Below are 14,968 nucleotides of genomic sequence, written 5' to 3' on the forward strand. Positions count from 1 at the left end.
TTGCCATCTATTGCAAGGTTAGGTTAGTAACAAAAAACTATTTACAAGACTGTCACTATTTATGATTGATAGACGGGGTTCAGGCTTTTTTTAAGTGTATTTGCGAAAGAGGACATTTTTTTTCGCGTTCGTCCCAGGCATCTCACAATAACTGATAACATACGTTGTCTAATTTTATACGCATACGAGCTTTCCGAACACGCTTTAGTATCAGTGCTCGTCTATTTTGTTTTGTTAATTACCTCGTTAGTAAACCAATACATAACTGCAGCACAGTTTGAATCTCCTCCATGTGGCGCAACTGATTACTGTCCGTCGCAGACTGGGAGGAGCAGTTGCGCGCAGTTTACCTTCCCGGTACTTTAGACCGCGGTGTAAACGCAGAAAGCAACCGGTCTGGGGCAAAAAAAGTTCCTGGGAAAAAAGTTCCTGGTACAAATTGTTCCGGGTAATTTCGGTGGAAACACGGCTTATCTATCTATTTATCTATCTATCTATCTATTTATCATCTGTCTAATCTATCTGTCTATCTATCTATCATCATCATCTGTCTATCTATCTCTTCAAAATTCTGCCTTTTAAAACTTCTACTTAACTAAAACTAAAACTATTTCAAACTTAAAACCTTCGAACTCCAATTATAAAACTACTTCAAACAAACGTCTGACTTAAAGCTGTGAAGTCTACCTCAAACATTATGGTCCGGCTTTCTCTAGCAAACTTAAAGTTTGTATCGATGAACCTTTTTTTTCAGGTCTAGGTGTCAGTAAATGAGTGAGAACATGATCATCAGGGTTAGTTCATGTCATTTTTTGTTTGTTTTACCTTTTCAAAAAAGGTACGGTTAGGACTGGTGTAGTGGTATGGATAGGGTTAAGGGATTAAGGAAGGTCAACAAATGAAATGTTAGTACAGAGTAGTTTATTTGCTGGTTTGAATGTAATGAAGCTTCGACTCTGATCATTACTGTGATGCTGTCTGTGTTTTCAGTCGCCGGCTCGGCATCCAGCGTGAAGAAGAAGCGTAAGAGAGGAGACGGCAGTCGAGTGGAGAGTGAGGAAGATGGAGAGAAGAAGAAGAAGAAGGAGCCGGTCGCTCGGCCAAACTACTTTATCTCAGTGCCAATCACCAATCCAGAGGTACGGGAGTCTGTGTACTTCACTATCCTCACATACTCCATCATGTGTTCCCTGCTATCTGTGAGCCACTGGTTGTGAAGCTGTGTGTGTGTGTGTGTGTGTGTGTGTGTGTGTGTGTGTGTGTGTGTGTGTGTGTGTGTGTGTCAGATCAAGCAGGCGGTGCAGGACGTGCAGAAGCTGGTGCTGGAGAAGGACTCTCGTCTGTCGCGAGCGCTGATACCTGTGGATACTCTACACATTACTCTACTAGTGGTTCACCTGAAGACACAGGAGCAGGTTGATCTGTAAGAACACACACACACACACACACACACACACACACACACAGGACAGCTGAATGTAGCTCAGGGCTCTCCATGCATGGATTCAGTTTAAATATGAACCACAATTACACTCTGTCCTGAGCAGATGCAATTTGTCTGCCACATCAGACGCCATAAAATTAATCAAAAATCACAGCCAATCAGGAGAGAGTGTGGGCGGAGTCTCTCTGCAAACTCACTACACGCAACCAAATCAATCCAAAATCACAGCCAATCAGGAGAGAGTGTGGGCGGAGTCTATCTGCAAGAGCACTGCACTCACAACCAAATCAATCAGAAATCACAGCCAATCAGAAGAGAGTGTGGGCGGGGTCTCTCTGCAAGAGCACTGCACACAACCAAATCAATAAAAAATCACAGCCAATCAGGAGAGAGTGTGGGCGGAGTCTATCTGCAAGAGCACTGCACTCATAACCAAATAAAAAATCACAGCCAATCAGAAGAGCGTGTGGGTGGAGTGACATAAAGTGACATTAAACTTTTAAAAGTATGACAATAATACAAAAATGCACTTATTATGTGCTTTATTTAATTATAATTACTTTGTAACAAAATGTCAAAATGACTTCAATTATTGCTAAATAAATTAATCTTAATTAAATAATGTAACAATCAATTATTGGACAGTTTTTAATAATTCTGTTGTCCATTATTCCTTATGTAACACACGGCTTATTGCTCTTTAAAACAGCAGCGACAGCTATATGATGAAGGACACATTCTGTTCATCAGTAATGTTAGCTGTGTTCACTCTATGTTCTTGGCAGTCCTCTAAAGGCACATCTCCCTGACAGCACACTTCACCCCAGCCTGACCCCGGCCTGACCCCAGCCTGATCCCGGCCTGACTCCGGCCTGACCCCAGCCTGACCCCGGCCTGAACCCAGCCTGACCCCGGCCTGAACCCAGCCTGACCCCGGCCTGACCCCAGTTAACATAACCCAGAGCATCAGCTGCTCCGTGAAGAGACTAGTTGTCCAAACCAAAGACATTTTATTGTGTTTGAAGGCCACATGTGAGATCTATCAGAGCGACATGCGCATTCATCTCAGACCACAGCAGTGATGATGACATGCCTTCACTGTTTATTGTGTGTGTGTGTGTGTGTGTGTGTGTGTGTGTGTGTGCAGTGCTGTGTCCACACTCTCAGCGCTGGAGTCTCCTCTGAACACACTGCTGGCGGGACACAGGCTGATCCTGCCCTTCTGTGGAGTCGGACACTTTAAACAGGAAGTGGCGTTTGTCCAGATCACAGAAGGAGAGCATCTGAACACACTCGCGCTCATCGCAGGTACACTGCTCTTCCTCACTCCTCATCCTCTGCTCTCCTTCACAAATAAACACACACCATTCGTTCAGTAGTTTAAAAGCTGTACTTTATTATTTCATTGATAAATGCGCTCAATCAGTGTTTCAACAGCATAAAAACAGTTCTAAACAATGTCACATTCATAGTCAGCAAGAGCGCTCTCGCCACCAAGTGGACAGGGGTGAGAACTACAGTTACAGGGTGCAGTACATCACTCTCAGTGTAATCTGTCAAAATGACGGACAGCTTTCAGATTTTTCACTGTACATGTTATGTATAGTTTAAAGGGATTGTTTACTCAGAAATTATCCTTCTATCATCATTTACCTGCCTTAAAGGATTAGTTCACTTTCAAAAATTTTTTTTGCTGATAATTTACTCACCCCGATGTCATCCAAGATATCCATGTCTTTCTTTCTTCAGTCAAAAAGAAATTAAGGTTTTTGAGGAAAACATTCCAGGATTTTTCCACACAGAATGGACTTCAATGGCAACCAACTATACCAATGTTCACAGAAGGTTCAAATGTCCGTCTCAATGCAGCTTCAAAGTCTTGACACGATCCCAGTCCAGAAATAAGAGTCTTATCCAGCGAAACCATCGGCCATAAAAAAAATAAATATATAACTTATATAAATATATACTTTTTAACCACAAATGCCCGTCTTGTACCATCTCTGAGATGCGCCATTGGAGGAATACATCAGATGTATTGCGTCATCACGTTGGAAAGGTCATGAAAAAAAATTAAAATAATAATAATAATAAATTAAAACAAAGATGTCGGACGATTTTGAAGTTGGAGGAGAAAATGAGATGAATTTTTCGCCATTCCCTCCTTTTTGAACCGGAGAACACAGACAAATAACTTGGATGACGTGACGCGTGACATTTCCAACGTGATGATGCAATACGTGGCGCGTCTCAGAGATGGTACACGACGGGCATTTGTGGTCAAAAAGTATATATATATATAATTTTTTTTAGAAAATGTCCAATCGTTTCGCCAGATAAGACTCTTATTTCTCGACTGGGATCGTGTCGAGACGTTGAAGCTGCATTGAGACGGACATTTGAACCTTCTGTGAACATTGGTATAGTTGGTTGCCATTGAAGTCCATTATGTGTAGAATAATCCTGGAATGTTTTCCTCAAAAACCTTAATTTCTTTTCGACTGAAGAAGGAAAGACATGGATATCTTGGATGACATCAGGGTGAGTAAATTATCAGCAAAAAAAATGTTTGAAAGTGAACTAATCCTTTAATGTTCCTTAAACATGACGTACGTTCTTCTGCGAAACATAAGAGAAGATATTTTGAGAGATGTCTCATTGTTTTTGTCCATACAGTGGAAGTCAGTAGAGTCCAAAACTCTCTTTTGTGAAGAATGAGCTTTGATTGATTGATTATTCAGATATTCCAGATATTTCTTCCTCACGTCACAATGTAAAATATTAGCATAACGCCGCTCAAAGACGCATGCACAGAGAGAAGGCGTTTGGTGAATTATAATGCGGTCGTCGTGGCGTTCCGATGCTGGTTACAAACGATCCGCTTGATCATCCGCATTTACGATCCGACTCGGGCTCGAACTGATACGGTGAAACCAACGACTGAAGCTTACGATTATGGTAAGGGGTGTTACGTTTCAGACACGCACTTGAGGTGTCTGGCCAAATCACAACACACGGGGTCAGCTGGCCAATCAGGGCACTCTGAGCTCTGCAGAAGGCGGGGCTTTGTAGAAATCAGTGCGGAGCTGCAGTAATGCATTAAAGCACCTTTTTCTATTACACCCAATAAAGAAAAGAATGAGAGTGAAACTCTACATCTGTGATGTGCTTCTGGTGTGTGGATGTGTTTGATGGTCCCTTCAGTCTTCAGACTCTCAAACATAATCATCCATTGTACCAAAATAAACCCAGATTTGAGGTTTTACTGCTTCCAGTATTGGCGTAATCACATGACACATTTATCACTGCACTGCTCACATTTACATGACATGTAAAAAGCCTCTAATATTCACTGATGGTGTTTATGAGCACATTATTCTGGATCCCCACAGGAAGTGGAGTGAGAACACGTTCAAGGTTTAGATGCACGAGACACTGAGAGCTCAGTCTGCTAATGTCATCTCGCTCTTTCTCGCCCTCTCTGTATTGATTATGTGTTGTCTTACATTGAGGACGGTGAGACAGTCTCGGTCCGGTCCGGTCCTCGGGAGGCTGTAAATAGACTATCCCAGGATGCATCTGTGTCTCTGAGGCTGTGTGTGTGTGTTGTTTCTCTCCACCCAGAGAGTGTGAGGAAGGCGTTTGAGGAGAGAGGCATCGTGTCTGGAGATGACAAAGCCTTCAAACCTCATCTGACATTTCTCAAACTCTCACGAGCTCCCAAACTACGCAAGCAGGTGAGAAGTGCTCGCGTGCGTGTGTGTGTGTGTGTGTGTGTGTGTGTGTGTGTGTGTGTGTGCAGAATACATTTACTGTAACACAGCATTGAGTCAATGACAACAGTGATCAGTAGATAATTGTCATTTATTTTTGGAAATCATGATTAATTATTCATCAGTGCAGTCGCAGTTATGTAAGTGTGTGTATAATTCATGCAAAATAAAAATCAGCTTTTATTAGTGAAAGCGCGCCTGACGTGCCCATTTTGAAAGCTATTAATTATACAGAACCATTCACAGGTTTGGGGTCAGTAAGACTTTAATTTACTTTTATAGAAATTAATAGTTTTTCGCTATGGACGCATTCAGTTGACGGTAGTACATTTATAATGCTGTTCTTTTGAACTTTCTATTCATCAAAGAATCCTGAATGTTTTCTTGTTTTCATAATAATCATAAATGTTTCTTGAGCATCAAATCCTCATATTAGAATGATTTCTGAAGGATCATGTGACACTGAAGACTGGAGTAATGATGCTGAACATTCAGCTTTGATCACAGGAATAAATTACACTTTACTGTATATTCACATAGAGAACAGCTGATTTAAAGTGCCTCTGTTGTCTCTATTCATGCAGTGTGTAATACAGATGTTTGTGAATGTAAAAGGTCTGCAAAGTTTCAAAGGTCAGATTGCGTTTACAAGCACTCTCTTAGGCTGATTATGATCAACACACGTGCTCATGTAAACACGGAAACCTGTTTTCTTTTATCGGCGTAAGGTCATAAACGGCTTAAGCATAAACCAGTCGACACTGGTAGTGGTTTGCCTCTTACTCCACGATTACGCACGTCATGTAAACGCATGAACCTGCTGTCTGTCGGCTTACTGAAGTGCGCATGTGTGAAACATGACAGGAACGCATCCTTACTGCAGATTTAAACATCCAGACAGAGAGCGTTTCGCAGGAAAGCAAGAAGGAAATATATCACAGACTCTTTCATGACCCAGAAAATGCTAAAAATGTGCTCTCATCTCAGCAGAAGTAGAAGCGGTTCGGTCAGAGCGCCGCATCATCACTGCATCAGAGGATAATAAACGAGCTGAACGTTGCAAACTTTATCATCACAACTGACATAACTAATGAAATACTCTGAGTCAGATACACAGATGATTATGTTTGGACGTCACACACGCATGGCCTGATTTATTAATACAGTCATGTAAACGCGGTTCACTTGCGTCGTCAGGTTACTGGTTTACATCTACATTTAATCATTTAGCAGATGCTTTTATCCAAATGAGGAGAGCAATAGAAGCAATTAAAGGGTAACTCTCGCCAAAATTGAACCTAGGCTCTTTTTGTTAATCTATCCGAATCAAACTTTCGTGTAAAAGCATAGTTAGAATGGAAACGGCACTTTTAAGATTGACCGTATTTTTGTTTTCGGTCTAAATGCCTTGTGAATGGGAGTGCTGGGGCACTACAGTGATATCATCAAAATCTCTATTTCTAAAACACTGAGAAGGCTCAACACAACATGAAACTGTGCTGGAAGTGTCACCAGGGGCTCTACACATGAACTCCAGCACTGAGGACAGTGTGTGTGTACACAGAGTTTACTAACACGAAAGGTTTTGAACAGTGGCTGTGGCTGTTGTTCTTCCCGGCCGCCGCCATTTTGACTGATATCACTGAATCATTTCATTATTATATGAGGATTCTTTTTCAATAACAAGGTCTATATTGATTTTCACTAACGACAAAACAACAAATTATCCGTGAATTTATATGGAACTAAGCTTTAGGAGCTTTCCATCTTTACTCTCCTCATGTTACGTTGCATTCGGAGATCGACTACTTTTGACTGACAAAATTCCAGCCACCGGAAACACGAACTGATGAAGTGAGTCGAATAAAACCTTTCGTGTTAGTAAACTCTGTGTACACACACACTGTCCTCAGTGCTGGAGTTCATGTGTAGAGCCTCTGGTGACACTTCCAGCACAGTTTCATGTTGTGTCGAGCCTTCTCAGTGTTTTAAATATAGCCATTTTGATGATATCACTGTAGTGCCCCAGCACTCCCATGCACTCCCCAGCACTCCCATTCACTCCCCAGCACTCCCATTCACTCCCCAGCACTCCCATTCACTCCCCAGCACTCCCATTCACAAGGCAATTTGAAAATACGGTCAATCTTAAAAGTGGCGTTTCCATCCTAATAATGCTTTTACACGAAAGTTTGACTCGGATAGATTAACAAAAAGAGCCTAGGTTAAATTTTGGCGAAAGTTACCCTTTAAGCTAACAATAGGAGAACAATATGCAAATGCTGTGGACGGGGAAAACTGGTTATTTCAGTAAGCTTCATTTTTGAGTTATAAGCTTACTGGTGAGCATGTAAACGTACTCTTTGTCTCCTAAAAGAAAGAAGCGATTCTGTCAGTCAGTAACTCCAGTCTCACTTCCGGCTGAGCCTTCGTAGGTTTGTAACTAATCTGCATAATGCCAGCCTCTGGTCTTGATTGGCTGAACGAGAACAGCGTCTGCTTTGCCCCTCAAACACTGTAGTGTATCTGAGACTGGACGAGTTTGGTTCGTGTTGTTCATGTCAAGAAGACGCTGTTTTCTGCTGACAAAGCAAATCCACCAATCAGAGCAGAGCAGAACAATCACAACAGACTGGGTCATCTGACCAATCAAAGCAGAGTGGACTAATCACAACAGACTGGACCATCTGACCAATCAGAGCAGAGCAGAACAATCACAACAGACTGGGCCATCTGACCAATCAGAGCAGAGCAGAACAATCACAACAGACTGGGCCATCTGACCAATCAGAGCAGAGCAGAGCAGAACAATTACAACAGACTGGGCCATCTGACCAATCAGAGCAGAGCAGAACAATCACAACAGACTGGACCATCTGACCAATCGGAGCAGAGCAGAACAATCACAACAGACTGGACCATCTGACCAATCAGGGCAGAGCAGCTCTCAAAAAGGCGGGCTTTAAAGGGGTCATCGGATGCAAAATTCACTTTTATATGGTGTTTGCAGTGTGTGGACACAACTACCGTACAATGAAGAAAATCCATTCACTAGCCTAAACACCTAAACACTCAATAATCAGGCCGTTTGGATTTTCTGAGCAATATGATGTCATATTGCTCATGCTCCGCCCACGACCGCTGACAGACCCCGCATTAGCATATTTACACCCTCATTTGTCTACTTTGTGAGCAGGTTGCCATGGCAGCACTTTACCTTGTGTTTATGTGTTTCTTGCTGAGAAAATCATGTTTTTGTGGTGGTGGCGCAATGGATAAGACACATGCCTTTGGTGTGAGAGACCCGGGTTCGAATCCACTGTGAGACACCAATGTGTCCCTGAGCAAGACACTTAACCCCTAGTTGCTCCAGCGGCGTGCGACCTCTGACATATATAGCAATTGTAAGTCGCTTTGGATAAAAGCGTCAGCTAAATGAATAAATGTAAATGTAAATGTTTTGTCCAAGACTACACGTGCATAACCAGTGCTACTGGTGCTTCTGTTGATCCGGAGATTCAGTTCTCCTTTAGCTGATGTGTAACAGCGCCCACTACCCTGAGACATCATTCTGCAAAAACCCTTTAATTTTCTAAACATTTGGACATTTGTGTCAATGGCGAGGAAAGAGTTTGTGTTTTTGACCTTGGATGCATGTAAACCTATTATAGGAGAAAACAAAACAGCATGAGGAGCTTTAAAAGAGCATGATAGTGCTGAAATAACATTTAACAATATTATAGTTTTTACTGTATTTTTGATTAGAGAAATGCAGCCTTGTTTCAAAAACATGAAAGCCCTAAAGTGCTCTAGATTGATGGTGTTGTGAGGATGAAGCCGTCTGGTCAGACAGTGAGGGGCGAGACTGACGCCAGATCTCCTGTTCCTGCTCATCACTCACACACAATCAGATCACACACACATTACACAGCTTGAACCCGCTCAGACTCGAGTGCTTCCACTCCCAGTGCTCATGAAGACTCTCTCCACATCCGCTGAGCTGTGTGTGTAGTGTGTACGTGACAGACGGACTGAGGCTTCTTCTCCATGTGGAGGACACAGATCGGGAGGTGTGTGTGTGTGTGTGTGTAATCTTCCCACAGCTCAGGCTTCCTCTCGAGGTTATCGGCCCCGACAGACACTTCCAGCCCCACTGGACTGTCTCTTGTGTGTGTCCTTCTGCTTGCTCTGGATTCATTGTGTGACGTGTGTGTGTGTGTCCTTCTGCTTGCTCTGGACTCATTGTGTGACGTGTGTGACGTGTGTGTGTGTGTCCTTCTGCTTGCTCTGGACTCATTGTGTGACGTGTGTGACGTGTGTGTGTGTGTGTCTTCGCAGGGCGTTAAGAAGCTGGATCCCGCTCTGTTTTCCGACTTCGAGAGCCGTGTGTTCGGAGACGAGTGTGTGTGTAGAGTGGACCTGTGCTCCATGCTCAAGAAGAAGACCTCAGATGGATACTACCACTGCGAGAAGAGCGTCACGTTCAGTGAGTAAACCTGCTCTGGAGGAAAGCGTGTGTGTGTGTGTGTGTGTGTGTGTGTGTGTGTGTGTGTGTGTGTGTGTGTGTGTGATGACGATGCGGCTGTGCATCAGTCTGGTGTGAAGCAGTGCTTCTGGACTGGATGGGTCTTTGACATCATCATCTTCATCAACATCTTCTGGCTTGTGATTTGGGCTCAGGTTTGCAGGTCATTTCCAAACTCTAGATCTTTACTTCCAGTCTGGAACTGTGTGATGGGTTCAGATAATAATGGCGTATTATAAACCACAGTACTCAAACCCGCTGTGTGTTGTTAGTAGCAGAGGTCGACCGATAGTGGACTCTACAGAGACTGATATTTAGGTTTGACCGTACAATACATGCCGATAACCGATATTTTTTTTAAATGGATACTGGGATTAAAAACAAACACAACACTGCAAGTAAAACAGTGCTGAACTGATATGTGCTAAATGAAATAAATATATTAATATATTAAAACGAGAAGTTGAATGAACTCTACAGAAAATAATTTAAACATTAAAATATTACAGGTCAAATATGTGTTTCTTTAAGAGTCGTGCTCAAAGATGATGGCCATATTTAAATATCTGAAAAGGCCAGAGCATTAAAATGACATAAACGTAGACCTATATTACATGTACAATCTCTCACTTTATTTGCTTCTATTTTAAAACATTTGATGATTATCTAATCAAAATAACCATATGTATTGTAGTGATAAAAAAAAGAACTGAAAGTGAATGCGTTTCTGATTTGTATATGTTTCTGTCGACTGCATGAACATACCAGTGTTGAGAGAGCAATCACGTCACTAGCTTTAAATATGCAGCTTCGCCGGCTAATGAATGCATACAAGTGACCAGCTGGATATAAACTAATATGGTAACAATTGCGACATAAAACATTTGGGTCAGGTTTGCGTGTGTTTTTGTCACATTGCTTTAATCGCTTGAGGTAGCCACACTACTAATGTTAGAAATTAACTAATTCATTACTTTATAATGATATGGTAATATGTACTTTAGTGTTCTGTATACACACCGCTTCGCTGTCGGTGTTTTAAATGTGCATCTGAAGTGTCGGCGCTCTCCGTGGAGCGTGATCTCTCCGTGCAGCGCGCAGCCTCGCATGTTAATGTTAACAGCTCAGCCAGTGATAGCTGTTATTCCGCCTCTAGAGGGCGCTCTCGCTCTGTGTAATGACAGCGCACTCTTCTCAGCCGATCCAGCAACGGACGCAACCCGGAAAAAATATCGGTGTGGATTTTTGCAAATAACGATAGTTCCACCAATCAACTATCGGTACCGATATATCGGCAAAACCGATGAATCGGTGACCTCTAGTTAGTAGTATATGTAAATGAACAGTGTTTCCTCTTTCTGTGTGTTACCTGGACCGAGTGATTCACGTTGATTTGTCTGTAAAAATGTTAGTGAAAACTACAGATTATACTTCCTCATGTTTGTATTCCCGCCCACGGACTGTCGGATCAGCAGAGGGTTATTAACCGAACAGTTCAACTGAAAATTGTGTCATACTTTATCCACTATTTGAACAGCATCACTATGGCAACATCTTTCTCACCTGAACGCGACAGTTTTGCTTCAGGTGGAACTGGCAGATTTCTTTCAGTTTTCCCCTTCGTTTGGTCTAAAACACTGAGTTTGTGCTCATCCAGTATGAAGTGTCGACTGCAAGCATGAAGGTTTATCATATTTTCCTTCTCTTTATTCTCTCTGTATTTAAGATTCTTTGCACCCTTTAGTCGTTGTCTACAAAGCTCTGGATCCTACTCTGGAAACCCAGAGAAACTCCCGCTAAACGTTTACTCTTTGAATGCTTGCATTCGGGAGCGACACAAGTCGACACCATTTACTACTATATAAAAGTGAATTTTGCATCCACCAAGTATTTCCTACTAAAGCAAGGCGGTATTTGACTCTGGAAAGCGTATCCAGAGCAGATTGCTGGGAGTGGCCTTGGACCGCAACAAGCCCAGTGCATTATGGGTGGTGAAGTTTTACTACCAGTTTGACAAAAGGAAAGAAAACAGATTTTCTTTCAGTTTTCTATAGTCGGGTAACGCCGATGTTTTCACCTTTCTACTGCATAGACAGACATGTTTTATTGAAAGCTCATCCGGCCAGGTGGTGAAGTTTCCCTTTATTGAGTACCATATTGTTAAAGCAAGACACTACAAGTTAAAACCAAGCGGCAACCTCCCTGTCTCTCTCTTGAAACCAACACAGAAGTGAATTAAATGGCAATTCATCAACTGGCCACTAGAGGCCGGCTGCAAAAGTGAGTCAGATCTGCATCTCCTCCATGTTGAAATGCCCAACTTTACAGCAGAAAAACACATGTTTACAGCCTGGAGCAAACAGTGGCTTTGGTCTATACAGCTAATGTTGCCCTTCATGACGACTGTGAGGGGGGGGAATTTTTTTATAACTCATCCGTTTAAATTATATTAAGCCTTACATTTCTGCATAATTAAGGGTGTGTCCACTTTTGAGTGACAGGTGGATTCCCGCTGCTGTGGTCATTAGTCATCATTAGCCGTCATGTTACCTCAGCTCATTGTCTGACTGTAAAAATAAATTAATTCGGGAGTGACGCTGCCAAGATGGCGACGGTCGGCCACGCCCACTTTAGGCTTCAGAAACGGTCTTCAGAAACACTACGGGTGACGTCACGGACACTACGTCCATATTTTTTTACAGTCTATGCTAAAAACCCTTGTTTTTTCAGACACTGGTCAATCTTGAAATTTTGAGCTGTTTTGCTTCATCCATAACTTGACTTCTTTCTGACTAGCGGAAAGAAATGATCCACAATACACATTTAAGGGATAATGTACATCCAGCCGGTTGTTACCGCAGAATACACCCTGACAGGAAGATCCGGACCCTGATGTGGAGCGGAGGGATCTCCTGCTATCCTGAAGAAACTTATTTCGGGATAACAACCGGCTGGATGTACATTATCCTGCTTATTATGCAGGCATTGGCCTCACTAAATATTGATTTGAGCTGAGATATTTAATTAGCTCATTAAACGCACTATTAGCAAGCAGCTTTGAGTTAAAACAGACATTTAAGGGATAATCTTCAGACCAATCACTTATTACACTGCTTTTCACCACATGAGTGACAGGGACATGAAATATTGCTTTGAGATTATTTTATGATCCTTCACAGTGTACACCTGTAGTGTACTTCTACTCTATTTCATTTCTAGAAAAGCCAACAATGGACAGTAAAGACGGTTTGTCAGATATCATGCTAACACAACACACATGAGGACCTGATTATCACATGCTTGATTCATCTTCTCCCCACTCTTCTTCTTCTTACTCTTCACCTCACATCCATATATTTACACCTGTGTATTTGTAGGTATTATTTGAGTATTTGTGTATTGGAGTTGTAATCCATTGTGCTGATAACAAATCCGGCAGGCAAACTTGGTCCAGGCACAGGTGAGCAGTATGTGGTGACAGACGGCTCCCTCTGGTGGCTGGATGAAGGAATCTCACACTGAGATGCTACAGGATTCATCTAAGCCAGTGGTTCTCAACCTCTCCTGCAGGGACCCCCTGACAGGCCATGTTTCTGTTTTAGCCCTGAAATGGCACACCTGATTCAATTAATTAAAGGCTTAATGAGTAGTTGACTAATTGATTAATTGACTAATTCCTACTCTTCCTACTCTAATAATACTCATTAATTGAATCAGGTGTGCCATTTCAGGGCTAAAACAGAAACATGGCCTGTCAGGGGGTCCCTGCAGGAGAGGTTGAGAACCACTGATCTAAGCAGTGTGTGTCACGGGTCCTGATCACCACAAACACACACACAAATGTATACATGTTACATTACAGGCTCATGACATTAAGTAGAGCTGTTAATAATAATCTGCATGATGTTGTTGAACTGCCTGGAGACACACACATCAGTGCTGTTGATCCTGCCAACAACAACTGGAACAAATAATGTTTAATGTTGGAGAATTAATGCTGATAGCACAGGATACTCGTTTGAGGACATGAACTCTTAAGGAATATCTTCATCTTTATTTATTATTCATCTTTACAATAAGGTTTATTTGTTAACATTAGTTAACATGAACTAACAATCAACAATAATTCTGCAGCATTTATTAGTCTTAGTTAGCTTGAACTATTGTAAGATCAAATGTTGTAGGCTATTTGTTAATATTAATCTAACATGAACAAGCAGTGAACAGTTGAATGCTGGGTAGAAACACAGAAGCTCAGGCAGGGAAGAGCGATAACCACATAATAATAATAAACGAGAACTGACGAGGGACCGAACTGAACAGGGAGTAATGGTATATAAGGTGCGTTCACACCATGTTGTGATTACAGTAATTACAAGATTTCAACTAGTAAAAACGTTGACGTCCTCGTAGAGCTCGTAATTGCAGCTTGTCAGATGTGAGTTTTCTGAGAGCTCTCCTTGTACCACCTGACCGCTGCATATTCATTTAGGCATTAAAACGCACCAATCCCAGTCCAAGGATGTGAACAGCTCTGAGTAAAACGTACTCGCGAGACTACTGTAATTACGACAATGGTGTGAACACAACAATATATACAAGGCAAACATAATGAGAAACAGGTGCAAATCATACGTAACCATAGGAACAAACAAGGACATAATCAATAACCGAGGAAACCGACACTAAACAGAGCCAAAGTCTCTTTAAGGCGAGTCATTTGACTCGGCGGCCATCTTTGAATCGCGCAGCTGTTTCAGTCATGCGAGTGTGATAATGTAGTTTCTTATGCTCGAATAGCATTAAAAAGGCTTATTCTTCAGGTTGGATCAGCCAATGCGTAAGTGCTGTCCTAAACGCGCCTCTCAGAGTCAGAACACTGAAGCTGTGTCCGCAATCGCCCCCTATACCCTCGTTCACTGCTCCCTACATTACTCCACTAGTATAGTCCACTCGAAGGAGTGAATGAAAACGAGCGAGTGAATTCAGACACTGAGTGTGGAGGAAGGACTGCCGCTATTGTATAGTTTCTGTGGCAGCTCCAGTAGTAATGGAAAGATTTATCTTGAACTATATCATGGAAACGGGACGGATGGATGGTTCGGCTGCGGCGCCACCTTCTGGTCAGACGCGGGAATTCATTTGACTGAGTGCATTATGGGTATTCTCTAGCCTTTGAGCGTACATCAGTTGTACACTCATTATTGCAATGCATTGTGGGATTCA

General features: G+C 42.2%; 1 protein-coding gene across 4 annotated transcripts in view; it reads left to right on the forward strand.

Moving 5' to 3' along the window:
- Positions 1–14,968, forward strand: part of akap7 (A-kinase anchoring protein 7) — a 54,426-nt gene that overhangs the window by 8,446 nt on the left and 31,012 nt on the right. For all 4 annotated transcript variants that reach the window (XM_082147973.1, XM_082147970.1, XM_082147972.1 and 1 more), the window contains exons 3-7: positions 991–1,139; positions 1,287–1,423; positions 2,592–2,752; positions 5,069–5,181; positions 9,556–9,703. In XM_082147973.1, the coding sequence (XP_082004099.1) occupies positions 991–1,139; positions 1,287–1,423; positions 2,592–2,752; positions 5,069–5,181; positions 9,556–9,703 (708 nt within the window). The remainder of the gene's footprint in view (positions 1–990; positions 1,140–1,286; positions 1,424–2,591; positions 2,753–5,068; positions 5,182–9,555; positions 9,704–14,968) is intronic.

The sequence above is a fragment of the Leuciscus leuciscus genome (genome assembly GCF_965113295.1).
Source record: "Leuciscus leuciscus genome assembly, chromosome: 19".
Lineage (NCBI taxonomy): Eukaryota > Metazoa > Chordata > Actinopteri > Cypriniformes > Leuciscidae > Leuciscus > Leuciscus leuciscus.